General features: G+C 52.4%; 8 protein-coding genes across 8 annotated transcripts; 5 read left to right on the forward strand and 3 right to left on the reverse strand.

Annotated features, from left to right (window-relative positions):
• Positions 1-2,960: 2,960 nt before the first annotated feature.
• On the forward strand, positions 2,961-4,209 carry UCRPA7_1524 (putative phospholipase a2 protein; the record flags this gene model as incomplete). Its single annotated transcript, XM_007914104.1, has 3 exons — positions 2,961-3,205; positions 3,310-4,085; positions 4,142-4,209. The coding sequence occupies 3 exons, from the start codon at positions 2,961-2,963 to the stop codon at positions 4,207-4,209; spliced, it is 1,089 nt and encodes a 362-aa protein (XP_007912295.1).
• A 6,677-nt stretch (positions 4,210-10,886) lies between these two features.
• UCRPA7_1525 (hypothetical protein) lies at positions 10,887-12,200 on the reverse strand (the record flags this gene model as incomplete). Its single annotated transcript, XM_007914105.1, has 1 exon — positions 10,887-12,200. One exon carries the CDS (start codon positions 12,198-12,200, stop codon positions 10,887-10,889), a length of 1,314 nt encoding a protein of 437 aa, XP_007912296.1.
• Positions 12,201-13,138: 938 nt separating this feature from the next.
• On the forward strand, positions 13,139-13,833 carry UCRPA7_1526 (putative glutamyl-trna synthetase protein; the record flags this gene model as incomplete). Its single annotated transcript, XM_007914106.1, has 2 exons — positions 13,139-13,362; positions 13,461-13,833. The coding sequence occupies 2 exons, from the start codon at positions 13,139-13,141 to the stop codon at positions 13,831-13,833; spliced, it is 597 nt and encodes a 198-aa protein (XP_007912297.1).
• Positions 13,834-14,692: 859 nt separating this feature from the next.
• Positions 14,693-15,568, forward strand: UCRPA7_1527 (putative fmn-dependent dehydrogenase protein; the record flags this gene model as incomplete). The annotated part of the gene is made up of 1 exon (XM_007914107.1): positions 14,693-15,568. One exon carries the CDS (start codon positions 14,693-14,695, stop codon positions 15,566-15,568), a length of 876 nt encoding a protein of 291 aa, XP_007912298.1.
• Positions 15,569-17,625: 2,057 nt separating this feature from the next.
• On the forward strand, positions 17,626-19,055 carry UCRPA7_1528 (hypothetical protein; the record flags this gene model as incomplete). The annotated part of the gene is made up of 3 exons (XM_007914108.1): positions 17,626-17,869; positions 17,920-18,085; positions 18,143-19,055. 3 exons carry the CDS (start codon positions 17,626-17,628, stop codon positions 19,053-19,055), a joined length of 1,323 nt encoding a protein of 440 aa, XP_007912299.1.
• Positions 19,056-19,374: 319 nt separating this feature from the next.
• Positions 19,375-20,452, reverse strand: UCRPA7_1529 (putative tyrosine serine protein phosphatase protein; the record flags this gene model as incomplete). The annotated part of the gene is made up of 3 exons (XM_007914109.1): positions 19,375-19,731; positions 19,820-19,955; positions 20,019-20,452. 3 exons carry the CDS (start codon positions 20,450-20,452, stop codon positions 19,375-19,377), a joined length of 927 nt encoding a protein of 308 aa, XP_007912300.1.
• A 1,162-nt stretch (positions 20,453-21,614) lies between these two features.
• On the reverse strand, positions 21,615-22,722 carry UCRPA7_1530 (putative mitochondrial phosphate carrier protein; the record flags this gene model as incomplete). The annotated part of the gene is made up of 4 exons (XM_007914110.1): positions 21,615-21,646; positions 21,702-22,054; positions 22,114-22,533; positions 22,586-22,722. The coding sequence occupies 4 exons, from the start codon at positions 22,720-22,722 to the stop codon at positions 21,615-21,617; spliced, it is 942 nt and encodes a 313-aa protein (XP_007912301.1).
• A 2,629-nt stretch (positions 22,723-25,351) lies between these two features.
• Positions 25,352-27,001, forward strand: UCRPA7_1531 (hypothetical protein; the record flags this gene model as incomplete). The annotated part of the gene is made up of 1 exon (XM_007914111.1): positions 25,352-27,001. One exon carries the CDS (start codon positions 25,352-25,354, stop codon positions 26,999-27,001), a length of 1,650 nt encoding a protein of 549 aa, XP_007912302.1.
• Between the last annotated feature and the right edge of the window lie 32 nt (positions 27,002-27,033).

The raw sequence follows: 27,033 nt of genomic DNA on the forward strand, positions 1-27,033 counted from the left end.
AGGTTCAATCTGAGATTTCCCCTCGAGACGCTGTGCATCAGTCCATACATGAAGAGGGATGTTGGACGCTCCATTTGAGAAGTCCGTCGTGTAGAGAAAGGGGAACGGGTAGATCAAAATAGCGGCAACCGCCACGGAAATTAGAAGAGTCGTGACGACATGTCGAGCGGCATATCTGCCGTAACGCGTGAAGGCGTTTCGCAGAGGATGTGTCGGAGCAAGGACTGGCGCCTCAGTCGTCCTTAAACACAAATCAACACGAGACCTTCACCAGGGGCAGCAGCAAAGTTCTAGAAGGGGATTATACGCACCCTCGGAAGGGGTAGAGGAGATACCAAATCATTCCTCAAAATTCCACCAACAGCTCGGCACGCTTGGATTTGTCACCGGAGAGAAAACATGGGCCGTAAATATCGCATAACTAGATGAGCAGAAATAATACACCCGAGCAAAATCTTTCGCGAGACAAGAGCGCAAAAACAACTGCTGGTAAGTCGCTTCGGTGTGAGAAAGGCGGTGCTATGCGTAGCGGAGGATCATCCTGCAGAGCTGATTGGCGCCTATCTAGTCTCTGTGCGAGATTCCAGTCAATCCGTTGAGCGAGCGCAATTCAGTTGAAGAGGGCCGGAGGAGGTCGTCGTATGCGGATAAGAGGATGAGTTGTGGATTTTACAAGCGGGGCTTTGGGCACACGAATGGGCTGGCACGCAAGCAGCTGAACTTCTGCAGGCCCGAGAAATGCGTGATGGACTGGGGAACTGGTGGGCCAAGGGTGTGCAGAGAGCTCACAATGGCACAAGATTGAGCTCCAACTGGGTCGGATCCGGAGCGGCGGTACCTCTAGAGGATGCGCAATAGTGCGAATGGGATCAGCTTGGTCGGCCTAGAGTTTCGCGTGTCTTGTCTGAGTTGAGCACTGCGCGTGGCTTGTTGATGCGTTGGGGCAGGAAATACCAGTCAATGAGATCGTTATTGGAGGGATGAACTGAAGTGTCGTCGAGAAATGGTGGCCACAGCTCGTCGATTTTGGGAAAAGTTGGCGGCAGTCGTGGAGTTCAAACAGGGGGCCTTCATTGGCGTCAGGCGAGACAAGATGCCTTTGGTCGAACAGTGGTGGCACGGACGCAGCTCTGGGGAGCCACTGAAACTGCGATTTGCGCGATGGGGAATATCAGCCGTCGATGCAGATCTCTCCCGTTCGGATCTCTTATAATCCCCGCCGATACGATACGATATGATGCGATGCGACAACAACCCAACACTAAGATCCCAGAGGCTGCGGGCGGGAGTGTGATGTGATGTACCTGCAGAACCCAGTGATGCTCTACAGCTTCACCCATCCAGAACAGTGTGAAAGGCAGGATGATCAGAGAGGCGCCAAAGAGCACAACCCACCAGAGGACAGGGTGTTGCCAGTCTAGCTATGACAATGACATACGTCTGCAGTAGGGCAGATGCTGAAAAGAGCGGAAAAAGAAAGCGGAAGCGAGGGATATCGGCAGTCCCGCCAGCCGGGTTATGTCATTAGACAAGCGCACGTTAGGTCAATGATTAGTAGGGGGAGGTAGGGGGAGGAGATGAAAGATGAGATAGGCGGCGTCGGTGGGCTGAGAGCGAAGAGATGCGGAAACGGGGGATTTCTGAAAAGGGCAGACAAACGCGTCATAGCAGTACGGTAATCGGGGAAAAAGGATGCAATTTGGTCGTCTTGCACAAAAATCACTAATGAATACCAGTGCCAATGCCAGGTAACTTAATGGAAGGCCGGGTTATGCCTCATGAAAAGCCACCCACTGGGGAGGCCAGACGCAAAAAGAAATAGCGGCAAGATTGGAGCAAGCCCCAAGTCTTACTTCACTTGGTGCCCGCCCCACCAAAAATTGAAGTCGCTGAGGCACTCACCATTTGGAGAGGAAGAAGGAAAGAACGACCCGACTCGTGTGCCTTCTCACCCCCCTGTCATGTGCTGTGCTGGGGGGATGCACCTGGACACCGAACCAGAAACACACACATGTGTCTCAAAGCAAATCCATTGCACATTGCAACCACCACGCAGGCAAATTCAATTCAATGCTGTGCTTCACGAGCAGACTCTCGCATATCAGGTGAGGTCAGGTGATCCGATTTGCTCTGGTCTGATCCGGCGCCTGCGAGCATCGTTCGAGGTGACGGAATGGTCTTCGTAGCGCGTAGCGGCAGTGGGAATAGCTCACCTCACCGGCCGGGTGCGATCGATCGGATCGGTCCTCTCACTGAAAAGGAGACCACGAGCCGGGATCTCTTTTCTTGGTCAAATTGCGACCAGTCGAGTGTATGCATGGGGCTTGTGAAAAGCGCCCAGCCACGCGTTTCGATAGATCCCCTTAGGTAAACATTTCCGTCGGTTGAGCGAGTGTTAGATGCGGAGTACGACCGTTAGGGAGCCGCTCACATCGCGCGCCGGATTCACATCTCGATTTGAGGGAACGCAGCGAAGATGGGACTTGGGACGGCTGCCATGGCCATACTTAAATACCTTAACCAGTCTCTTTCTCCCTTCCCCGCTCCCCTTTGCCATAGGTAGAGCACACTTTGTTTCTTTCCTAATTGTGAAGTGGCTGCAGTCCAGACCTCACTGAGGTTCAGCGCCTTATTACGTCGAAATCAGCTGTTTTCCAGCAATTATGGTCTGACAGCTCTGGCTGGAGCCATCCTGATTGGTGTGCCTGGGGTAAGCTCTTGGAGCGCCTGGAACCCTTTGTGGAACCCCACAAGGCGATCTCAAATCAAATCAGCTGGCTTCAACCACACAAACCACTCACCAGGACGAGCAACCCAGCTGAGGGGTGAGGAGGACGAGAGACCCAAGAGGCTGAAATAGTCAACTCGATCCGGCCCGCGCTGGGGAAACGGGCAAGCGTGAGGAGACGACTCATCTGCCGCAAGGCTGAGACATATTCGCACGCTGTTGCACTGTTGTGATGGATCGCCTGCCAGATCCAATTGTTGAGCTCATCACTACCTACAATGAGCTGAACAACTCGGTTGTCGACGTGCTGCAGGAAGAGCCTAGCCCTCTCGAGTTCATGCGATACGTCGCTCAGAATACTCCCTTTGTAGTCCGCTCAGGAGCCGCTGGCTGGCGTGCTTCCAAAATCTGGAGTGCAGCATATCTCAGAGACTTCTTGAAAAACGAGACAGTCAACGTGGCTGTGACACCAAAAGGGTTTGTGCATCTCTTATTTTGTCTGAGTTTGCGGGCATGTGCTCCAGTGAATACATGCTCTTCTCAATCATCATATCAAACTCGGATTAACATGCATGCATTAGCAATGCCGACTCGCCTCTCCGTCTCGAGGACGGCTCTCTCGTCTTCGTCAAGCCCTGGGAAGAAGACCAGCCGTTCCCAGAGTTCCTGGACCACATCATCGAGCAAGAGAAGACGAGTCCGTCACAAGCATCTGAAGTCAGATACGCCCAGACGCAGGACGACAACCTGCGGCACGAGTACGCCTCGCTCTTCAGCCACGTCCAGCGCGACATACCCTGGGCACGCATTGCCCTGCAGAAGGAGCCCGACGCCATCAACCTCTGGGTCGGCAACTCTCGCTCCGTGACCGCCCTGCACAAGGACAACTACGAGAACGTCTACGTGCAGATCCTCGGCCGCAAGCACTTTGTTCTCCTCCCGCCGCTGTGCCAGCCCTGCGTCAACGAGCAAGCCCTGCGGCCAGCGAGCTACGTCCGGGGCGGCGGCGATGGAGCCGAAAACCTTGATCTTAGCTTTGAGGACGGCGACGACGTCCCCTTCGCGACATGGGATCCGGACAATCCAGAGACCGCCACGACGCGCTATTCACATCTCGCCTCGCCGCTGCGCATAACCCTCGAGCCGGGTGATATGCTCTATCTTCCCGCAATGTGGTATCACAAGGTATCACAGTCCATATCTGACGAAGGTATATGCGTCGCCGTCAATTACTGGTATGATATGGAGTTTAGTGGTCCGCTGTATCCATTGTGCTCTTTTGTCCGATCCACAAATCAGTACGTATCTGAAGCTGAAGAGGGAATGGGTATGTCAAAGGCTGTCCTGAAGCTACAAGGTGAGACGGCGCAAAGTCTAATTTGCGACCGTATCGGGCCATAAGCTTTTCACCAGAGATGTCTTACACAGTGTTCAAGGTGCAATCGTCTCCCAAGAGTACTCCGAGGGACGTGGGAGTTTGAATTAGAAGTACAACGACAGTTCATCCTCAAAACGGATAAGAAGTCTTCGTATGAGTTCACACAACAACAAAAAAAATATAAGATACAATGCCACCCCTATCTTTCCAACACCGTGACCTCTTTATCAGGTGATTTGGGTATCAACCGAAACCAGAATACTGAATATGCAATTGGCCCAGATGAGCTAAACAGCCTCCTTTTGGACCAGATGAAGTACCTCACTTCCCAGTATTAGTACAAAATTTGGGACAGACCCTTCGAAGATGGAACCCAGATAATGCAGTTCGCAAAAAAACTCCTCGCAGAAATGCAGTTGAATCCAGCCACGGCTAGGATTCCTTATTAGTATTGTTATTGATATGATCCATGTGTCGGCCGCGCAAATTCGCTCCATTTGATTGTATTGGAGACGATCAACAGAGAACTGGTATATCATCCATGGGATATTACAGTCTCGACCAAGCAAACGACACTGCGAAAACGCGTTCATGCTCCTTCTCGCGGAGATAGCTTTGTGAGATGTTGTTGAGGACTTTGGCCATGCATATGGGATACGCTGTCGGCCACTTGCTGCCCCCAATCATTATTGGCCAATTTATCGATGATCTCTCACATCGTTATGTCTAGGGCCATTTCTTGCGGCAACTTTCTGGCGCATACCTCGGTCCGTTCGGTGTTGACGAGTGGTTTACGAGTTCAAATCTCCAGCTCGCTCATATAAACTCGGGCAAGGGGTTGCTCGTCGCCATTGTCGATGGCTGGGAATTCGCTGTCTCTGCCTGGGTTCGGGGTGGTGTGCCGTGTTGCGTGACAGGCGTTCCCGAACTTGAGCCTTGCCCCCGGCTTCTTGGCGTATTGCTTGATCCTAGCCCTCGTTTCATCATCTTGCCTAAGACTGTGACTAGTTCACAAGCGTCGTTGAACATATCATTGTCGATACCCTCTGTTGCTTCGTAAACTTCGGCGATCGTGTCCTTTGCGAGTTTCCGACTACCTTCAGCATCGTGCACACACTCATATAGGAATGCCGCATATTCAGTCTTGACAGATAATCGAAGGGAATGAGAGCCCCAAAGAAGGCCGTCCGCGAGTTTAAGAGCCTCCTCAAAGTATCGGTGTGCTATTGGGAGGTAGTTCATGGCTGGCAGAAGGAAAGCTGCTGCTGGCTCGGGAGCAAATCCCGGGGGCGGTCCAACAGGCCCACCTTCCATCGTATGTGTCGGCTGCAGAGACGAATGTGCCGTATCGGGTTCGTCAACTGCTAGACCTTTCCCTTTGTCGACTTTTGGCGCTAATCCAGGGACTGTAGAAGTAGAGGGGGGTTCTGGTGTGGGCACGCCCATATTTGAGACCGGAGGCTGGTTGTGAAATAAAACAAAAATGTAATAGAAGGAAGCTCGGAGCTTGTAGGCCAATACCTTGAGCTCAGTGTAGTTGCCGACCATGGGAAGGACATATTGCTCAAGCATGATAGATCCTTCTCGTGACAACCAGATAATATGTAGATACAGATCAAGAGACTGTGTCACACGAGTCGGGTCGAGTCGTCGTTGTTTTCGAGCTTTTATCAGCTGCGCAGAGAGATTGATCGAAAGACCTAGAATCTTAAATAGCATAGAGGCGAGGAGGGGATTATCTGGTTCAACGGCTTTGGCAAGTTTGCCGAGGAACTTCTGATCTACTTCGGATGAAGCCATGAAGCTTGTGATCCGGTGCTACCGCAACAAGAGCTCTGTTCATAAAATTAGAAATGCTCTGAATTCGATAATGTCAGGTCAAAGCTTAGGTGGACTGTGAAAAGAGGTACGCGGGAATGTCAGACCGGTACTGGAAGGATAATTGTAATCATCCTGTGTGTCATGAGGGAAAACAAAGTAAGGTGTTTATAGAAATGGTACCCCATGGAATAATAACGTACCTGATGCCAGCCTCGGAGTACCCAAGGCCCAAAGATGTAACGCCTCGGGCTGGAGATAGGTAGACGAGAGGAGCAAACTCGTTGAGATTAAGGCGAAGTAGGAACGACTACAATGATTGCAAGTAACGTTTAAATATCCAAGCTAAGGAGAGCTGGGCTGTAGGCGTATGCAGCAGGGCTGATATCGGCAGAGGTGGTGTTGCCAGCAAGCTCAGATGCATGCCGGTCCCACGTGCGCCGGCCCGGACTAGTTCTATCCAGCAAAAAATTACCGACTGAATGGAGACCGCTTTAGGTCATAGGCCGTTGAAGAGGTGATATTAGCTGACGTCGGTAACGTGGGACTGTCACAGAGAAGTCCTTGTTGGTGGAAATGAGGCTTGTGATGTTACAGCCTCGGCCAGCAAACAGGACCCCTGGGCAAGGACACTTTGCGTTCAGTTTAATTACAACAGGACTGTCAGCAACACTGGTGTTAGTTGGTCCATGAAACAACTTTTGATCATTGGAGGATGGCTGACCAATATCATACATCGAAGAGCAGAAAGGCCCGGATAGGAAATTTGTACAGGTGGGATGGCCAATGAGAGTCTTCGGCCGCGCAGATAGTTGCGCTTAGCACCAGGGCGACTTGCAGGCGGAGGACTGAGGCTCAAACTCGGGGATGACCTTGCTGAAATTGGTACGAAGCATGGCGAACGTTCTCGATCCCGGCCTAGCGAATATATATATGGGAGGCAGCCTTTTCCGGGGATTTTCGCTGGGGTCTCGGGCGCTGATGTAGAATCTCGGGAACCCGTGGGACCTGGAGGGATCTGGGACGCGATGCCAAAGGCGGTGAGACGCAAACCTGAATCTCGGGAACTTTCAAGCTTGGTTCTGGCTTCTCGACCAGGATGCGGTGGAGAAGCCTAGGTGCGACGTTGTCCGACTCTTGACCTCGAGGTCAATTGAAGCCAATTGATGGTCTGGTGATCCAGAGAAGCGTCTGGTAGAAGATTGGAAGGTTTAAGAGAGCGTAGAGCAGCAGAGAGCCAGGCCTGAAGCAAGAAGTAAACACGGTCCGGGATTCAATTGAGAGGACGGGCGGTATGCATGTATCTTTAAGGAGTCGGTCGTGCAGCACTGCAGCGCAGATGCACCTCAGATGCAGACGTGGAGAAGGTCTGCATGAACGTAAACGAATGTGGTGTGGCCCAGGCGCCGTTGGCTTTTTGAATGCGTCGCGAGCGAACGAGCCAGCTAGCGAGCGACAGGCAAACGACCGAACGAGGCAATGGCAATGACAAGGAACAATGACGCTGGTTCGGAGATTCTGGCCTCGCCTGCTCTTATGATGTGATGACCGTCCTGGGGCAAAGCCAGACAATGAGTTCGGGGCTGGGCAGGCAGGCGAATGGAAGCCGTTGATGCTGCAGCTGGTCCTCTGCACGATGAGTTGTCCACCGTCACTCACTCGAGATCCACGGGGCGCAATGAGTGGTCCGTCCCCGTTTCCCTAGATGCTCATCCTTCCACTACAGCGCATCCTGGTGGGACCAATGCCTAGGGCGTCAGGGTGCGGCGGACACAGGCGTGATTGCGCGCCTGAGCTGCTGCTGTCGTCGCCGTCGTCGTGGTCGAGTCCGCGGTGAGGGTCAAGATGGAGGTGAAAATGGCACCGCACGTTACCGTTGCCTTTAAGAGGTTCGCAGTATGCGGCAGGACGCGGGACTAAGGATGATGGACTGAGACCTGAGTCAAAAGGGAAGACGGGAGACAGACGGCGCGGTGCGTGGCTACTCTCCCGCGGCGGGCACTTGAGCGCTGATGTCAATCCAAGTCACAGCGCCCCCAACGCTGCCCTGATTTTTCGCATTTTACGCAGCTGTCAGGGACAAGGGAACCTTCCAGGGACCTTCCCGACACCTTCACAGTAGAGGTAGGTACTCGGGTGTTCGTTCTTGCCTCAATGGATACAGTGCCTAGGGTGGTAGGTACCTCGAGACCTGGACACATCCCACAGGTCGATTGCGCCTTCCTCTTCTTGGTCTCGCCCAGGCTCGCATATATCCGGACATGGCAGGGGGGGCCGACGAAGCTTATTATTATCAAATAAGCCCAATGTCCTGATATCAATGCAGCTCTCGACTAACACGCTAGATTCTCCTCTAGCAGTTCTCATAAAGATATTTCATCGCACTATCGATGTGAGGCTTTGCAAGCCTCTTTTCTTCTTGTCGGCCACGATGACAATGCCCTTCTGCTCCGTCCGTATCGGCGCCGGCCACGCCGCCCACACCTCCATGTCTCAGACGGTTTGACCGTTGCCGACCCAACGTTCCCTTGTGCACTCATTGCCACGTTGATCGAGGATGTGTTTGGCACGTAAGACCGGACGGCAGACCTACTGAGGCCTGCAGTCTCACGTATCACACTTTTCCGGGTGCGGTGGTACACACTGAAGCTGGGCCGTGAAGACTTACACCCTTCATGTCTTGAATCCACGTTGTCGATAGACACCCAGAGATTTCCAGATCTCTCGTGCTGCGCAGTGCGTGCAGGTGTGCTACGTTAATCGCCGACGCAGCCCACTCTCCGGGCCTCCCACTCGCATTCAACCACCACTAACAGTCTGTATGCATTGGACGCGACCCCCAATGGCTAGCCAAACCCTACATTCTGGGCACTCTGATGGAGTGAGTGCCGTCACAGACTCTTGGCCAAACAGAGCGGCTTCTGAAATCCCCAGCCACCCTATTTTCTCTCTCGCGTGACCCACTTCCTGCAAATCCCCTGCTACGACACTCTATTGGTGCCAGCGAACAGCGCCGCATGCCCTGAGGGAGCGACGACAACCCACGGTCTTGGGCGGCTTGATGACTTCATCCTATAAATACGTATAGCAAAGTCCCAGCTTTGCCAACGCAGAGCATCGACTGACTGGCTTACACTTGGGTCTCAAATATGCGGCCATCCCCTCCTTCCAATCTATTTTGCATTTGCACGACAGGAGCCTGCGCTGGAGAGGACCCCGACATACCTGCATCTTCGATCTACTATCTGTGTAATCCAAACAAACGAACTGGCGGTGAGGGACCACAAGACACAATGGGCCGGCCCTCCTACGCGTAGTCACCAAAATCCCCCTTGAAGATGCATTGTGCAGACTAACGAAGTCTGAGGCCATCACACAAGTTTAGGAGTACCCTGTCGCGACCACCTCACCATGGATATCGACTGGTCCTTCTCCTGGACGCGCCTTTCCGTGTTGTTGTTTCAAGATGCCCGGTGACTGAACTCTCAACGTGGATATGCTTGTGCAGTCGCATTCCGCCTTCAAAGATAGGGCATGCAGCCCTACAATTACCTGGTCGGGTTTAACTACCTTCATATTGCTTTTTCTTAACATTAGGCATTGTCCAGGTACCAGTGCGGGTGCCACGTCCACTTGCTTCTTCATATATTGAGTCAGGCTTAGAGCACACCCTCCCAACTGTGAAGATCGCTCCTCATAAGGCCAGACCAGGCTGTTAAGGTCCAGATCAATTTGCTTATTTCGGACGGGATTTCTTTCCGCAGCCTCCATCTTCTCGGATATCTTAACCTTTTCATTGGATGTGTGGTGCGGTTGCTATGCTTTCTTATGACATGGCAAATTTCCGATCAGAATGAAGGCTACTTACATGAGGTCTTGAATCTATGAATGGTCTGTCTCAGATATCAGGTGTTGGGTTCTGGAAACTACACCCTCTCTCCTCGGAAGCCCAAAATTTCTCAGGCATCAGTCCGTGGCAGTGCCATGGCTGGTTGCTGACACCTGAACGTGAGACCAGATGACATACAAGGCGATGTCTATTCGCTATTGTCTATTTCACAGAGCTGACAATGTGTTCATTTAAATCGTATGATATGATCGTGCTTGAATGTTTACAGCTAGTCATGTTTCTTCACAACTCAGGCTTCATTCTTTCGCCTGTATCTCTAAAAGTTCTACCAGACATACACAGATACAGCTCATTCCTGAGAGCAGCCACTCGCTAGATGTCCTGCCTTGCTTACGACATACTGATCCTACCGAAATCCTACCGCATTTCATTGCGATCATGTGCGAATACTACGCACACGCCTTTATCTGTAAACACGTCACTTTCACGTTCGCCCGCTTCTGTGGGCCGGCGAACCTAATCCAGACACCTTGCTCGAGACGCAAAGTTTGGCACACTTTCCGAATGGATCAACCCTGTGAGGAGTGTTGGACATGGTTTCCAGATCGTGTGTACGGCGGACCAAGAAGGACTCGGAAGGCAGACGCATAAGACGAAATATGCAAGCGCATTCGACCCTAGGTAATATATGGAATTTATGGATACTCAATGGCGATAAATTCTTCGGTGATTTGAGAAGGGATTCCTGCTTTTGATAAGCCGGTATGATAATAGATACAAGAAAGTGCTGTTGAAAGGCGTTACGGCTTAGACAAGATGCGCCGGTGCAACTTCTTAGCTGGTTTTGGGAGGCTACTGGCACGAGGGACTTGGGGACATTCAGCAATGGAGGCACATGGCGGGTTTTATGGATTTGAATTTCAGATAGGTCAGCTATTCTTACTCAACTCCGTGAGAATACCTACCTAATACCCATTTCTGTCAAGTGGTATAACGTCCCTTAGTGACGATGATTATGACGCCAATCAAGTGTAGCAATTATCCGTGATGCCAGATCGAAAAGAGACTGTCGCCGACAACCCACAGCCCAAACAGCTTAATCCCTCCCCAGTCTAGTCCTCATCTCCCTCCACAATAGAAGCCATCTTCTGGCCTCCCTCCAGCTTGCGGCGTAACACGCCAACGGGGACCATCCGTCCCGTAGCGTTGAAGAAATCCGCCTGCACCTCCAGCCAGTGGTTCACCTTGTTCTTCACATCAATGACCTTCAGCACGTTGCACTCCTGCACATTAAAGTCCGAGTCCGGCTCTAGGGCTGCGGAGTCGTCCAGATTCAAGTTGCTGTACATGCGCGTGTAGATCTCCGCCTCGCTATCCACGTCGTTGTCGGGGGAGCTGCCGACTTCGTTGTCCGAGTCAGAGGAGACGATCATGAGCGCGGTCTCCTTCTTTGGCGATGTCTTTGTCTTCTTCGGAATATTTGCGGACTTCTTGCCGCCTTTGCCCTTACCCTTATTGGTCGCGGCATCTGTCATCTCGTTGTCGGCGTCGTTTTCGGTGTCAGCAGGAGTGAGGCTTGTCATGTTACCAGTAGTGGTACTGCCGCCTTCCGTCTGCTGCGTCGACAGCTCTTTCCAGCGTTTCTGGACCTCCTTTTTGCCGCGACCGATAGCCTGCCCAATCGATGCCCAGATCTCGCCGCCCTCCTTCATGGAGACGATGGCGGCATCTTCGGAAGCCGACCAATTTCCAGAAGCACTTGTGGTAGCTTTAGGCTTGCTATCGTTGTCAGTTGCGGGGCCGACATTGCTGTCCTCGTCAGAAAGAACGACGGCCTTGGTAGAATCTCCATCAGTGGTGCTGGGTTCAGTAGTCTCAGGCGCGGATGACTTCTCCTCAGAGACATCAGACTGCTCGGCGTACTTGACGGCCTTCTTGCCCTTCCCCTTTAGACAGCTCTTCAGGGGCAGCTCGGGCTCGCTGGTGTCGGCCATAAAGCCGGTGTCAGTGTCCTCGAAGACCACCTGCTTCTTCTTCAGGCAGGGTCCGGTGTCCTTGAGGCACTTGTCGTGCTTCGTCGCCTTGATTATGCCGGTGTGTTTAGCCTTGGTCTTCCGCAAGGGCGAGGTCACCTTCTGCTCAGATTCGGAAGACTCCGAGTCGGCATCCGAACCATCATGAGCGCGCTCGTTGCTGCTCTTGTCGCTGCTAACATTCTCCTCACGTGGCATGGTGATGGATAAGACGGAGGAAGAGGCGCGAGCTTCCTCGCGCGCTCGGCTGCTGCCAGGCCAGGCTCTCTTTTTGGGGACGAGCATAGGAGAGTCGACCAAGAAATTAGTCAGGTGAAGCTCATATCTGTTGGAGTGTAGTCTGTTGGTGGAGAATCCCTGGGGACGCTGAGTGTATCCCTTGGAGGAAGGCATATTTGCGTACGATTTTGGTAAGGTGACTGCCACTGTGGATGTTGGAGATGGCGGGATTATGTGCAAATAGGAGGTCAGGTGAGGATCAGGGCTACTATTCAGTTTGGCCTTAAAAGATTCCACACGCAACACGAGGAAACCAGATGATATGGCAATGATCAGAAGATCTTCTTCATAAAAAATCAGGACATGAAAGTGGTTTGGTAGAGAGATTGAGGAAGAAAGGAAACAAGCTCCACGGGTCGGAGTTCAGTGAATGGTGGATGTGAAAAGATGGGATGATGATGGTGGGGAGCAACCAAAAAGCTACAGGTGCTCATGAAAGGACTGCAGGCCATTGATGACCAGGCAACTGCAAAGAAAGAAAGGAAGCATCAAGATTGTGCAGGAGCAGCTTTACAGGGTTGACATTTCTTCAACCTGGGCCCTAACAAAATCCGTAATCAAGTAATGTATCCTGATGCTGACAACCATCTTTGAGGACATATCAGTCATATCAATGAGGAAGAAGTGCCTTACCACTCCTGTGAGGTGCACATCTCGCAAGACATAGTATCTTCCCAGGCTTTCCCTTTCGTCATCGTCAATATCCCTCTATGTAGTAATGCCATCTTGTTTCCCATAATTGGCTAAAATTTGTGCGATTTCAAGATCTGACCACTTCTCTTCATATAATTTAAGAGGCCTAGTGCTTGCAACTACATATATATATAGAAAGGCCACCATAATACGTGAAGGCTTTTAGAATAGGGGTTGGCGTTTGTAAAAGGAGGCTCAAATGCGGGTAGAAGAACCGGCCAATCAAACGCAAGCAATTAGTAGTGTTTGATGGATCCGCTTAGGTGCTCCATCTCCTTGAAGTATCGATCGAGACATCAACTATCGCGAAGAACTGCCTCAACTTAGAGCCTCTAGAATTCGCAAATAGGCTTATCAAGATGACTTCTCTACCTTCCATGGAGGGCAACTATGCAACAGCCTTGGAACTGATTGACAAGGCTCACTCTGATGATCCCAACAAGATCCCAGCGCCCGATGCCTCAGGGACGACCATCCCTTACGAGCTTCACTATGCTCGAAAAATGACACGATGGCTCGCGCTGCGATCGCCCACGGCACCGCCCGTCCTGCAACTTGCATGTCGAGCCCAACACTTTAGAAGGTGCGTTTTAAAATTCCTATACACCCATTAAACCCCGATATTGACGGAGAAACTCCTTGAAGATGGGAGATACCGCGGAGTAGCTATCCCATGACTAGGCCAGGTTACCTGACATGGAGGGCAAAACTAAAGGCGCAGGCAGCAAACCAGGTTGCGGAGCTTCTGGCATCGCCACAGGTAGAGCCGCCTATCCCGCAAGAGCAGATCGATCGGGTGGCAGCCCTGATCCGGAAAGAGAACCTCAGCAAGGACGAAGAAACACAGATTCTCGAGGACGTAGCATGCCTCGTTTTCTTGGACGACCAGTTCGACGATTTCGAGAGGAAACCGGAGATCGACGAAGCCAAGATCATCAGCATTCTCCAAAAGACTTGGGTCAAGATGAGTGCCAAAGGCCAGGAACTGGCATTGCAGATGGACCTGAGTGACAGGGCGAAATCGCTGATCGGGAAGGCCCTGGAAGGCGCCTGAGTGGGAGTGAACGAGTGGGGGAGCTTCCAGCGCCGTACCAGGAATGCGGAGAGAAATTGCGGGGTTTGGCGCCCCTTTGTAGTATTTCCAGGGCATTTCCCGACCGGCAGCGAAGACGGAGCCACTGAAGTGCAAGACATTATAAGCACCAGACAGTCCTCGGCACATCTAAAGCCGATCGATTTGTCGACGTCAACTTGGGATGGGTACTTGATCTAGGGCCTTCATCTTGTGTTTGAGCACATCGGGATAGTCCTTTTGATGATATAGAACTACTGTCTTGAAGCTTTTCTGTTGCCGTTCTGCTTGCTTAATTATAGATGCAGTCGTCGTTATTTAACTCATCATGGCACCTTTGATTCGAGCGCAAGAGGTTTCTAAACATGATAGCTTAGACAACCTCTGGACGGTTGTTGACGGAACTGTATATGATCTTACAGAGTTTGCACCAGAACACCCGGGAGGCGTAGACATCCTCTCAAAATATGCTGGGCGAGATGCTACTGCCGCTTACAATGAGGTCCATGCCCCTTCACTCATCAAGTCCACATTGCCAAAATCAAAGCACATAGGGCCATTGGACACGAGCACAGTGCCTTCTGAATGGGCAGAGTCGTCCAGAACACAGAATCTAGATAAGAAGACATCAGACACGTCCAAGCCACCGCTGGAGAGCCTTATCAACGCACATGACTTCGAAATTGCAGCTTCAAAGTCCTTCACACCCAAAACCTGGGCGTTCGTCTCATCCGCTGCTACCGATCTTCACACAAAGACACGCAACAAAACGGCATACTCAGCAATCGGCTTACGTCCGCGTGTTCTACACGATGTCAGCAGAGTGTCTACACGCACGACCATGCTCGGTCAGCCCATGCGGACACCCATTTTCTGCTCGCCAACCTCCCTGGGCCGGCTGGTGCACCCGGAGGGCGAAAAGGAGCTTGGACGCGCATGCAAAAACCTCGGGATACCACAGTGCGTGAGCACCAGCGCCTCGTTCCCGCTCGCCGAGCTGGTGACCGCCGTCCGGAGCCACCAGGCGGACACGGACTACGACCTCCCGTTCTTCTTCCAGCTGTACGTCGACAAGAAGCGCGCCAACTCGGAGCGCCTACTGCGACAGGCAGCGGAGCTCGGCATCAAGGGGGTGTTCCTGACAGTCGATGCCCCTATTCCGGGGAAGCGAGAGGCAGACGAGCGGATGCAGGCGGACGAGAGCATCAGCAGCCCGATGAGCGGCGCCAAGGCGAAGAACGACAAGAAAGGCGGCGCGCTGGGGCGTCTGATGGGCGCCTATATCGACGACTCCCTGCAGTGGGCGGACATTGCTTGGTTGCGGAAATGCGCGCCAGGCATTCCGATCGTGTTGAAGGGTATCCAGACGGCAATAGATGCCGTGAGAGCGATGGAGGCTGGCGTAGATGCCATCTTGATATCGAATCACGGCGGCAGAAGTCTCGACACGGCGCCTGCAACAATACTGGTACTTCTGGAGCTGCACAAGTGCTGTCCACAGATATTCGACAGGATGGAGGTCTTTGTAGACGGCGGCATCTCGCGGGGAACAGATGTTTTCAAGGCCCTCTGCCTGGGAGCAAAGTCGGTGGGGATTGGACGAGGGTTCCTGTACGGGCTGAACTACGGGCGGGAGGGAGTGGAGAGATATATCGACAGTGAGTTGAGCCCGCGTGAAGTAGTAGCATTGTACTCCGGGACGCCTTGGCTTTACTGACACAGAAGACGCAGTTTTGACGGACGAGCTAGAGACCACGATGAAGATGTGTGGGATCACAAGGCTAGACCAGGTTCATCCAGGGCTGGTCAATACATTGGAGGTCGACCATTTGATACCTTCCTCTACAGACCACCCTTATGCCAAGTGGCGCCCAAGTCTGCGGAGCAAGTTGTAGGAATCTAGAGAAAGACAAGAGTTTGTTCACTTCAGCTATTCCTCGTGTTATACAACATGTATGACATGTACGATTGGGGTTGCACACAAAGGGAGTAATACAAGATTGCCATTTACAGAGACGAGTAAGACAAAACAAACCAGCCGCAGCTTAGCAATCACAATCAGGAAGTCTGTCCCTAATACATCAATAAAGGAGTTGCATGTCGCCATAGCGCGCGAATTACTGTAGAAGGCCTACTTGCACTTGCTGTACCTACTTTAGTGTAAGGCAGACAGAATTGTAAAGCGTATTTCCCAGTAGTCATAGAACTAAAGCTCCGCCTCACTTTCAAAGCCGATACGTCGGGTATTCTGACCAAAGGGAAAACGTGGGCTCACGCCGATGATCTTAGGCTTGTATGCCGACGCCAACCAGCCCCTAGCGTGGAACCGTCCCGCAACCGTTCCAGAGACTAATTATATTAAGGCTCAATTGACAACAGAGCACCCCGTTGACCGGCCAGAAATAACGTTTGGCAGGACTGACAGAAATTTAACGTTAGCGGGACGTTATCCGACAGTACTGCGTAGTACTCACCCAAATGAAAGTGAACAAAGGTCCAGTCTAGCACATCCTCGTTGCTGAGCATCTAAGTGTCGACATTGACGTTTTGAAGGGGTGTCAACTTTTTGGGTTGTGAAGTGCAGTGAAAAAAATTGTACGTGCAATAAAAACACTATGCAGCGTTACATTGCGGCTCGCAACCTTTTACGATGTATTGCAGTGATCGGCAGCCACGATCTATGCTGCATGGCTTGCTTTCCGTCCCTCCCTCCCTCCCGAAGGATCCCAACCTACAAGATTTGCTTCTTGGCAAACACCTAAATCTAGGGATTTTTACATACGCGGAGTGCGAGATGAAGGAAACAAATCGCGAGTCGCAAAGCTCTTGAGGGACACTTCAGAAGGATAAAATAGCTGGCGGAGGCTGGCGGAACTGCAAATCAGCCGTACGTTGAGCTACTCGTTTCTCTTTACCAAGGAGGGTCTAGTCAATGTCGACTGCCCAGCACATCGCCAGTTCTTGTGCTGTGCCAAGATAGCACCGTCTCGACCTTGTTGCCGGCCAGCTGTGCGCCACAAAGCCGTATTCAGCCTAACGACCAATAATTGACGCACTAGCAACTTCAGCTAGCCATCTAGAGCTTGATCAACGACCATCGCTGTCTTGCCCTCTCTCGCCTCTTCCAGCGCCCAAGCCGATCAGGGTCCTGCTGGAGAAAATAGAGGCTTCCCAATGTCTCGGAGCCATCGAGGCCATCTCGCGATGGGCTTGCTTCTTGCAGGCGCCGCAGCAAAGAATCTCGCGTTGCGGCTGAACGCAGGTGTACGAGGTGCCTGGACTCTCCAAGAATCTCTTCTGATTCGCCATGATCGGCATCAACTGAAGTACCAGCGCTCAGGAACCAGAACAAGCGTTCTGGAAGCACGGAGAGGCGCTCATCTGGCAGGCCCTGTACCATGCCGGTCCTCCATGGCCAACCTCTACGCCGGGGGGCCGCCCACGGTTAGCTCTGTAGTGTCTCCATCTCGGAATGACATCCTCACCAATTAAGCACGCGGCTGTGTCGTGCTAATGACTACCCTCCTCTCAGCTGAATCGGCGGACAATGGCTAGTCCTTGAGCCTCAAGCCCATCTTATACCGGATGACTGCCAGTCCCCCAATCTCCCCGCTCGTCGGGCTCCTTCTGATCTGTCGCGCGCCGTTGCAACCTCTTTTAACCTTCTTACTTGAGCTTTCTTCTCTCCACTTGCAAGGAAGTCCTCCAATTCTTCACAGTAGCACCTTTGTTTGTTCATTGTGTGTTTTTTGCTCTGAGTCCAACTGATCCGAAATGAAGCATTTGCTTGGCGTAGCAGCTGTCGGCTGCGTGTTGCAAGGTGCCAGTGCTAAGAGCTTCAAATGGAGCCGTGATGGCAGCGAGAAGCAATGGCTGCCAGCTCGCGAGACACTGGCTGTGATGCCAGCCCTGGGCGGCTTCACTCCGCTCCCAACACAAGCGCCTGTTGCGCCCAAAAACCTCAAGGGAAAGAGGTCGTCTACAGACAACACTTGTGCCTATGTCGACGGAGACACTGGTAAGTGGGCGATCCGAGTGAAACGGCTGTGGCCGCCCTGACAGCTTTAGATATTCCCCTATACTGCAATACTGATTCGGCGTGCGTCTACAACTCGTACTACTTCAAGATTGGTTGCTGCCCTGACACTTCCACGACTTGCCCCATCTGGACCACCTGTTACAACTCGGCGCAGAGGGCTTCATATACCACTGATAATGGTTACACGCTGTGGTGGTATGTTGCAAGCCATCGATTGCGTTTCTTAGATCTTGGCAACTAACAGACATGAAGTGGCGATTCCGAATATCCCAACTGCATCACGCATCTTTACGAGGACGAGGCGTTCGCCAACTATACCCTTCTGGGATGCGCGGTTGCTGCGGGCTCTGATACAGTGTACTACGAGCCATTGACAACCTCATCAGCGGGAGGGAGTTCCAGCACTGACGAGGACGATGATGAGACCTCCACTTCGGACAGGTCATCTTCCAGCTCAACTACTTCCGGCTTCGTGATTGCGACAGACCCGGCCGCTACTTCAACTACGACTATTGCGCCTGCCGCCAGCAGCTCCGGAAGCAGCTCTGGTGGTAGCAGTGGGGGTAGCTCCAAGAGCTCCACGCCAACTGGCGCCATTGTTGGTGGTGTTGTGGGCGGTGTCGCCGCCCTGGCGCTCATCGGCCTGGCCATCTTCTTCCTAATCCGTCGCAATCGCAAGAACAAGCAGAACATCGCGCCCGCTGCCGCCGCCGCCAACACCGGCTACAGCCAGCCTCCTCCGGGAGCTGGAAGCCCGCCGCCGCAAAGTTATCCTCAGGGCCCGCAGATGCAGCAATACCCGCCTCCAGGCCAGCAGGCCGGCTACCCACCGGTGGCTGGCTTCGCTCCCGTGGACAACCGCCAGTCGATCCAGAAGCCGCCTTACGCGTACGACCCTAACATGCCCCAGCAACAGCCGTACAGCCCTCCGAGCAGCCCGCCTCCCCAGAGCGGCACCCCCGCGCCCGGATACTCTCCCAGCCAGGCTACCGGCCAACCGTTTAGCCCGACCGACTCCCAGTATAGCAACGCCGCCTACTCCCAGCAGGGACAGTATGCTCCCCCACAGCAGGCGCAGTATCAGACGCATAACCCGCAGCAGGCAGGGTTTGCCCATGAGTTGCCGACGCAGCGCGGCGATGGCGAGGTCAGAGAGCTAGCTTAAGAGAGCAGAAGCTTCTGATGATGTTCATATTGGGTATGGTGTTGTTGAAATAAAGTTGCAGACAGTCCTTACTGCACTGATGTTTGCATTATGAATGAGGAGTTCCAGGGCTCGAAAGAGGATTCACAAAAGACCGCTCGTTGAAAGTGGCTTCATGTTCATATTTATTGGCTAGCTGTGAAGAGTAGCAGCTAGTCCCTCGTTTATATACACCCTGCCATAATCTAGACTGCATTTACACTTACAGACATGGGCCGTACTGCCGTGAGAAGTAGCTGACGGCGTATCCAGATACGGTCTCTGCTCGAGAGCAACTACTTCAATATAGTAGTAGTTCCCTCAATTTCTCACGCTGAGACTCGACGAAGCCGATACCGTCCAGGTAATTATCTAGCCCTCCATACGTGGTCTTGAGATGCTTCTCAATGCCCTCCACGAAGCCCGGTGCCGTGTCGCCCCAGTCATCCGTCAAGCCAATCTCACGGATTTCTTCCAGCCGCGCCTCTTTTTCAGCTGCTAGGCCAGAATCAGAGAGGCTGTAGTCGTGGCTGATGGCCTTCGCCGGGACGCCGAGAATCATCAGGACAAGAGTGATGATAATCCCCGTCCGGTCCTTGCCCTGCGTGCAATGCACGAGTATGGGCAGTCCAGTCGGCGCAAGAAGCGAGCTCAGCGCCTAGAAGGTTCTTGTTAGAGACAGCTTCATCACCTCCAACTTATTCCAATCTTGACTGGGCTTGGAAAAGACTCAGCAATGCACGCACCTCTTTGATTTCTAACCCAGATTGGTCAATGGTGGCTAGACCGAGCCCGACCAGACCCCGAGGCAGCATCACCTCTCTCCCCATGATGGCGATGGCTTGCATGCGGTACCCACAGATGAACAAAAAGAGGAACTTGCTGCACACTGTGAGAACTCGAATCCACCAGTCACACAAATGCCGAACTTGGCACAAGACTTACAAGAAGCTCAGCCACGACAGCTGGCTCATAAGGAACTTCTCGAAACTCCGCCCCGTGAGCTTGATCTCGAGGTAGTTCATGCCCGGCATCTGCAGCGGCTCGGCCAGCGCGGCGTTGGACTGCAGCAGCGCGGGGATCTTGAGGTCGGCATCGCGCTTCTTCGCCTTGTTGAGGTGCTCCGTCTTCGTGCGCAGGTCCATGATCGACTGGATGCCGTAGTGCTCCTGCAGCCGCTGCCGGTCGTCCAGCGTGGCGTCGTCTGGCCGCGCGGAGCGGAACAGCTGGCCCTCCCGCACGAGCTTCTTGCCCAGGAACTCGTTGACCGTCTTGCCGGCGTCGCGGAAGTTGATGATGTTGTCGAACTCCACTTCGGCGGGCATCGCGGCCGCGGCGTTGCCTTTGGAGGCCGCTGACCGCCGTGTCTCAACCCCCATTGTGATTTTGAGGAAAGTTGATGCACGTAGCGGCACCGAGGGCAAGAAGAGCAAGCACGCGACCAACAATCAATTATTCCAGACACAACAACTTAAGTACATGAGAGGAGAGCCCTGATCAAAAGAGCAAACATAAGTAAACGTCAGATTTTAGGTCATGTTTGGACATGTCAGGTAGTGGGGTTGTGAGTTGCTAGCGGTTTAAAGTGTTGCGGCAAAACTGCCTAATACAACTGTTGAGGAATCAAATGCTGGAGAGATGCATCATAAGTGGTTGACGGTTTACGAACGGGTCCAGCAAACCGTCAGCAAAAGAAAATCCGAAACTTTGAAAGGATTCCCTGCAGTCTGTCACCTGGATGGCCTGATTCGGCATTTGATTCAAGAAGGTGTAGTCCTTTGGTCCTCTCACTTTCTCAAAATGTTCTGTTGAGAAATGGTTGGTGTTGCTAGAGTCTAACATCAATCACCCTAGCAGATGCTAAAATTGCAGTGAAATTTTCCATGTTCCGTCTGCGGAATGATTGGTACCTAGACGTGTATTGATCTAGTGCCGATAAATGCTACCTAGGTAGATGTTAAAACTGTAGTGAAATGGCGTGGCAGGTGGCGACCTCAGGTGTCACCAGGAAATGTTTCCTATCCTATCATAAATCACGTATTCAGATCAAGTTTTAAATAATCTTCACTATATTCGATTTCGAATTTCTACCTTACATTAGATTTCCTTAATCACAGCTCCTTGTTGTGCACTCTATAACTGAATATTATATCGTCACTCGTTTGAGAGGCAATGGACTTTGACTTCTCTAGCTAGATGGGCAGGCATTAGTCCACATCAGTCGAAAATCTGCTAAGCTACATCTTTATGGGCTATACATCCAGGCGTCGCACTACAGGAAGCCAGAATACCAAAACACGACCTATTGCAATTGCCAATCATGCTGACAGAGTCCGCTCGTTTATCCAGTTATCTATATTGATGTGAAACAGCTGATACTCAGAAGCTTAGTAGGATTTGAAAGCACAAGTTACTGGTGGAGGGCAAGAGTTGCCGTGAACAACAAGTCGGCTTTGAGTATAGTCTACGTCTATTTCTATGCCAGGGATGTTCCACCTGTCACTTCATGCTACGCGGATACAGAATGTTCGTAGAGAACATTTACTTAGCAATCTCGACACCATTAGTGGCACCTAGCGATATCACCTTAGCCTAACCCATGGAAAGTAGGGAAGCAAGCACACTTACCAAGAGCCTTCTTGATGTCACCGTAAATGGCGAATTGACCAGCAGTAAGACCACCGATCATGAACAGACGCGTGGGAAGACCAGCGAAAGAGCCACGAAGACCGAGCTCGCCCGCAATCTTGATGAGACGGGAGGCGGTGCTCTCGCCTGGTAGACCTTTGGTCTTGTTGATCTTTGATAGCATGGTATCAGCAGGCTGTGAGACAATAGCAGCAGCGAAACCAGCAATTAGACCAGATCCCAAGTTGACGCCAGTTTGAGCACCATCCGACAGCTTGGATTTGTCAAACTGGGCAAATATGGTTTCGGCAACCTTTTCAAAAACAACAAACTTGGTTACTGTGTAGGGAACCCTATTATTTTATGTCAGCTTGCCTCTTGCATCAGTAACATGTGGCCGAGATTAATGTACTGCTTGAAGAGGATAGGGCCGAATCCTCTATAGAAAGCACCGACGCCTTCGGTCTTGAGAATCTTGCCGAAGCCACCAACCAAGCCATTAGCAAATCCAGGCTGGGAGACAAGACGGATGCGGGTGGCCTCAAGAGGGCAGAGAGCAATAGAGGCGAAGAACTCAGCGCAGGCGGCCGAGACAGAGTACACGGCAGCACGGTTCTGACGGGCCTTGTCGAGACCAAGAATGTTGATGGACTGCTGCTTGAAAAATTCATAACCACCAAATTTAAAAGCGCCCTGCATGAAGTATCCTGTAAATGTTGGCCCGAAACCCGTCAAGAGAGCACCAGCGCCCTCATTCTGGATGACTTGACGGAAACCGCCAATCATCCCACGGTTGTAGGTGGCAGGGTCAAGCTGTATCCTAGTCTTAACACTATTGGAGCGTCAGCAAATCGCAGACAAAGCCAAGTCTCAGGGAAACATACACATCTACTGGGGTAAAAGCGCCATGAGTGAGCGAACAGCAGACAGCACCAGCAAAGGCGAACCGTGAATAGAGGGCAAGTCCCTCGGGCTTCTTCTGGGTGGCGGCCTGCGCCAAGACAGCAGGAGAGGCAGCCATTGCGATGGTGATAAATGCGCGCGACGGAAAGGACAGGGGGACAAATAGAAGTTGAGCGGTTGTAATCAGGAAACTTGAAGCCTTCGAAAACACAAAGGTAAAGGAGCTGACTGTCTGTCGCCGCATTTCGGCTCGGGTCAAAACGGTTCGCCGGGTCCGACAATGTGCGGCGCAGCAGATCCACCCAGTAATGCCTCGATGAGATTCATCCTCACCTGAATGCAGTTTGATAGACTAAGGATACTGCTGATGCATCGATGGCTACGAATCGCATAGTGTAGGCGAAGCGTGGTTTGCAGAAGGTAGTCATTACTGTTGAAGAAGTGTCTCTATTGTGATGCTTTGTGCATGGTCAATCATTGAGACTTCAGTACACAATAGACCGCAGTAGCCACATTGATACGATATGGCATATTTCTCGACAGAAAATCAAGAACTGCATGGTTGCCCATGGCCGTCCTTGAGATCACCTGGGATGCAAAAGAATTAAGGCCGAATTGATTCAAGGAAGTGTTGACAGTCACTACGAGCCCGAGGGAGTAGACGCGGCAAGGTGGAAGAACCAATGCTATTGGCAGAGCTAACAGAATACAAGTCTATATATATTTCAGCAACCCTTTTAGACGAAATGTGAGAACTTGTATTCATTATTCAAGAATTAGAGACATTATGGTAGGTAGAAGTTGGCGACTAAAGTGTTCTCATAGGCTGGCGGTGCCGCGCCGGAACCGGGAAATGGGGAGCAAAGTCGCGGTATCATTGATTAGCGGTAGATGAGCTCTGGGCAGCGGCAGTGGCATTGGTGCTGCGAATCGGGATCGCCGGAGATCGCCGGGGAAGAGTAACGCAACTTGCTGGGGTAGCTTTATGAGGACCCTGTCACTTTGTTTACCGTGCACCGAATCTCATATATGGTGACTTTGAATATCGAGCTTGATGCTGGTTCTAAGCAGTTATCTTATCATGATCTTTGGCTGGAACATCAACACCGCGATCTGAAGAACAGATGTGGTCAAAGCTTCTGCTGTGTCCAGCCACCTCCACTCATGAGGGTGTCTCACTCTGCCAGTGACGCTAATAATGACGATGTTAATCTACTAGCGCAGTCGTTAGTGCAGAGTGAGAGCTGCCCTGCAAGGCCTAAAACGTCCAATTGCAGGGGGCTTGGGGGCACTTCACCGTGACTTTCAGCTCCCACTACTGCGGGGCAGCCGCCGCCGTGCACAGATGACGTAGGCGGTCTTTGCTTGGTATCATGAGCTCAATTCAGAGAGATAGTCCATTCCATAAGGTAGATAGAGACGGGAGCCAGCAACGACGACATCAGACTCAGGTCTGCTTTCCTCCATCATCGAGTCATTTACCCCCTTCTGCTCGTCGCCATCCTCCTCACTGCCATCTACAACTTCATTTTCCTATTCTAGTATTGATTTTTCCACAATTACAGAGAGCATCTACTTGCAATCATTGATTACATCGACAATCCCCGAGTCGCACGATGCGGATTCATACAGCGCTCTGAGACAAGGTCAATCATCGTCAAATAACACCCATCAGATCTGACAACACCCCTGTTCTTACGCAAGACAATTATCGACAATCGCATTCTACCAGTTGCGCACATTCGTCACAATCCATTCATAGCCCACAGCCCCGGGCTCAGCCTGCTTCGTATTTCCCCACGTCAAACTACCTACGTACAGTGAAGTACCATAATTAGGCAATCATGTCGGCCAGCTCGGCAACTCAGACAGCCACCCATGCTGGCGCTGCCGCCAATAAGAAGACATATCCAGTTGCACCACCAGGTAGCTCTCTCTCCGTCTTACCCACCCATGCCTTTAAATACCCTCTTCTGCCTTATTCATCATTGACTTCACGGAATGAAGTTCTGCATTTTCGGCCCAGCCTTGACGGGTAACAAGATCAAATACTTACAGCAAACGTAGGACACGACGGGCGGCTTAGATACGCAAAACCACAAGACCTGCCAAGCTACCCCTCCACCGGCCTTAAGAAAGACGATGCAGCAGCTGGCGCAGCTGCCTCACTAGGCTGGAACAGCAAGAAATCTCCCGAAATCTGGACTCCCGACAAGTCAGCGTCCGCTTCTAAAGCTGCCTCGCTGGGCTGGAATTCTCAGACGTCCCCGGAAATCTGGACCCCGGATAAGTCGGCCTCCGCGTCCGCCGCCGCCGTGCTGGCCAAGGACTACAAGATGAGTCCGCAATGGCAACCGGAAAGCAACGACGCTGGTTCAAAGGCCGCTATCATAGCAGCCGACGCAGCTCGCAGACAGCCCCCACGCTCGTCAGCGCCTCCGTCATCGTGGGGCAATTCAGCTGCGAACCAAGCCTTCAAAGCCGGAAGAACTCAACAGCGCGCACCCGAGTCGAAACCTCTCGATCGTCAGGGTTCTTTGCGCGCTGCTAAGGGTGCGATGGCTGGCGCTCGACCGCGGTCTCAAAGTTCGCCCCTGAGCACGAAGCAGGGCCGCAATGATGAAAGTGCAAGCGCCAACGCCCTCAGCGCTGCCACCATTGCACACCGCCCCAGTGTCAGGGCCAACAATCTGGATATCCCACAGGAAGAAGCTGGTGCTGTGCCATTCACCGTAATGGATCGACGAATGTACACATCAAATCCACCGGTCAAGCCCGAAGTGGACGAAAAGAACAGGCAAGACGTTCTTCATGCAAGCGCAGTCGCCATGGCGAAGAGAATGTACAGCCAGCAGCAAAAAGTGATCGAGCAGACACGACTGGCACATGGAGATGACTCAAATGACGAACCTCAACCTATGATCTTTAACAACCTACAGGAGGCGGCTTATCGGCAAGCGCAGGAACGACTGGCGAAACTCCATGAGGAACACCAGAAGAACCGGGACATTCACGATTATTACGGTACTTCTACGGCAAATCAGAGAAAGTTTTCAGTTCGTGGCAAGCTCCGAAGACGCTCATCTAGTGACACAGAGGTCATGGAGGACACAAAACGCTCCCAGCAGATCAGACAGCAGATGTCAATGTTCTCAAACAATCTTACCAAGGTTGACGAGCAGAAGCGGCAGAAGGATCGCGAGGCAGTGCTCGCCGCAGCCCAGCGCAATGTCAAAGCCAGGCTCCAGGGCATGGACGACAAGCTATTTCAGGAGACCGGCCGTGTAGCCCCCTCTTTGCTGAGCGAGTGGGAGCTTAAGGCACATGCCGCTGCACAGGCGCGTAGCGACGCCCGTAAAGATGAGAATTACGGCAAGGTTGACATTGGCGGTGGCAAGTTCATGGACCAGCAGGCCGTGGATGAGATCGCTGCCAAGCGCGTACAACCAGTCCTAGATGAAATCAACGAGAAAGCCGAAATCGAGAGGGAGAGACAGGCGGCCCTGAAATTAGAACAAGAAAAAAGGCAGGAGGAGATTGACACGCAAAAAGCTCGCGACAAGGAGATTAAGGATATTCATCGCAAGCTGAAAGGTATGCCCTGCATCGTGTACAAATCATTTGCTCGTGAGTCTAACTTTGTGACAGAACAAGAAAAGGCTGAAGAGAAAGCCCGAAAAGAGGAGCTGAAGCAGGAAGAGAAGAATAGGAAGGAGGAGGAGAAAGCCGCAAAAGCAGAGCAGAAGCGCATTGCCAAGGAGGAAAAGCACAAGTCCAAGGATAAGGACGTTGATACTGCCCCAGTCGCTACGGATGCAGCTGTTGAGAGTCCGTCCGAGCCCTCGCCGGTCGTCGAGAAGGCTGCGGTCTTGGTGCCGCGCCCCGTTACTCCTCAACAGCGAACGAATACAAAGGACTCAGACGATAAGTCTTCCGACCTGCCTGAAGAGGCTGCCGCGTCTCCCTCGCATAAGGTGAGGAACTGGCTGAAGTCGCGTTTCAGTCGACCACGAGCCAAGTCCTCATCGGTTGACGAGAGCGCCAACAAGCAGGGCTTCATTGGCGGTGCCGCCTTGACAGGCCTCCACGCCGATGGCACGGGTAGTATGACCAGCCTGGAGCAGCGCAGCGCGAGCATGCGGGAGGTTGCTATGGCCGGGAAACAGCCAGCCGAGCGGACATCATATTTCGCAAAAGACGAGCCGGGTGAGAGCAGCAAGACTGCCGAGGAGAGGGGCAGAGACGCCGAGGTCAGCAGTCTGAGCAGCGACGATGAGACTTTCGATGACGCGAACGACACCTTCTCACCTCCGAAGGCCATCAAGGACCCGGCCACATCGCGGAGGAGCAGCGGAAGCCCGTCTAGGGACTCGCGATTTCGAGAGATCATTGAGTAGCATTAGGGCTATGAACATGAGCCAGTCGGGTG

The sequence above is a fragment of the Phaeoacremonium minimum genome, assembly GCF_000392275.1.
Source record: "Phaeoacremonium minimum UCRPA7 unplaced genomic scaffold PA7_03_scaffold_110, whole genome shotgun sequence".
Classification (NCBI taxonomy): domain Eukaryota; kingdom Fungi; phylum Ascomycota; class Sordariomycetes; order Togniniales; family Togniniaceae; genus Phaeoacremonium; species Phaeoacremonium minimum.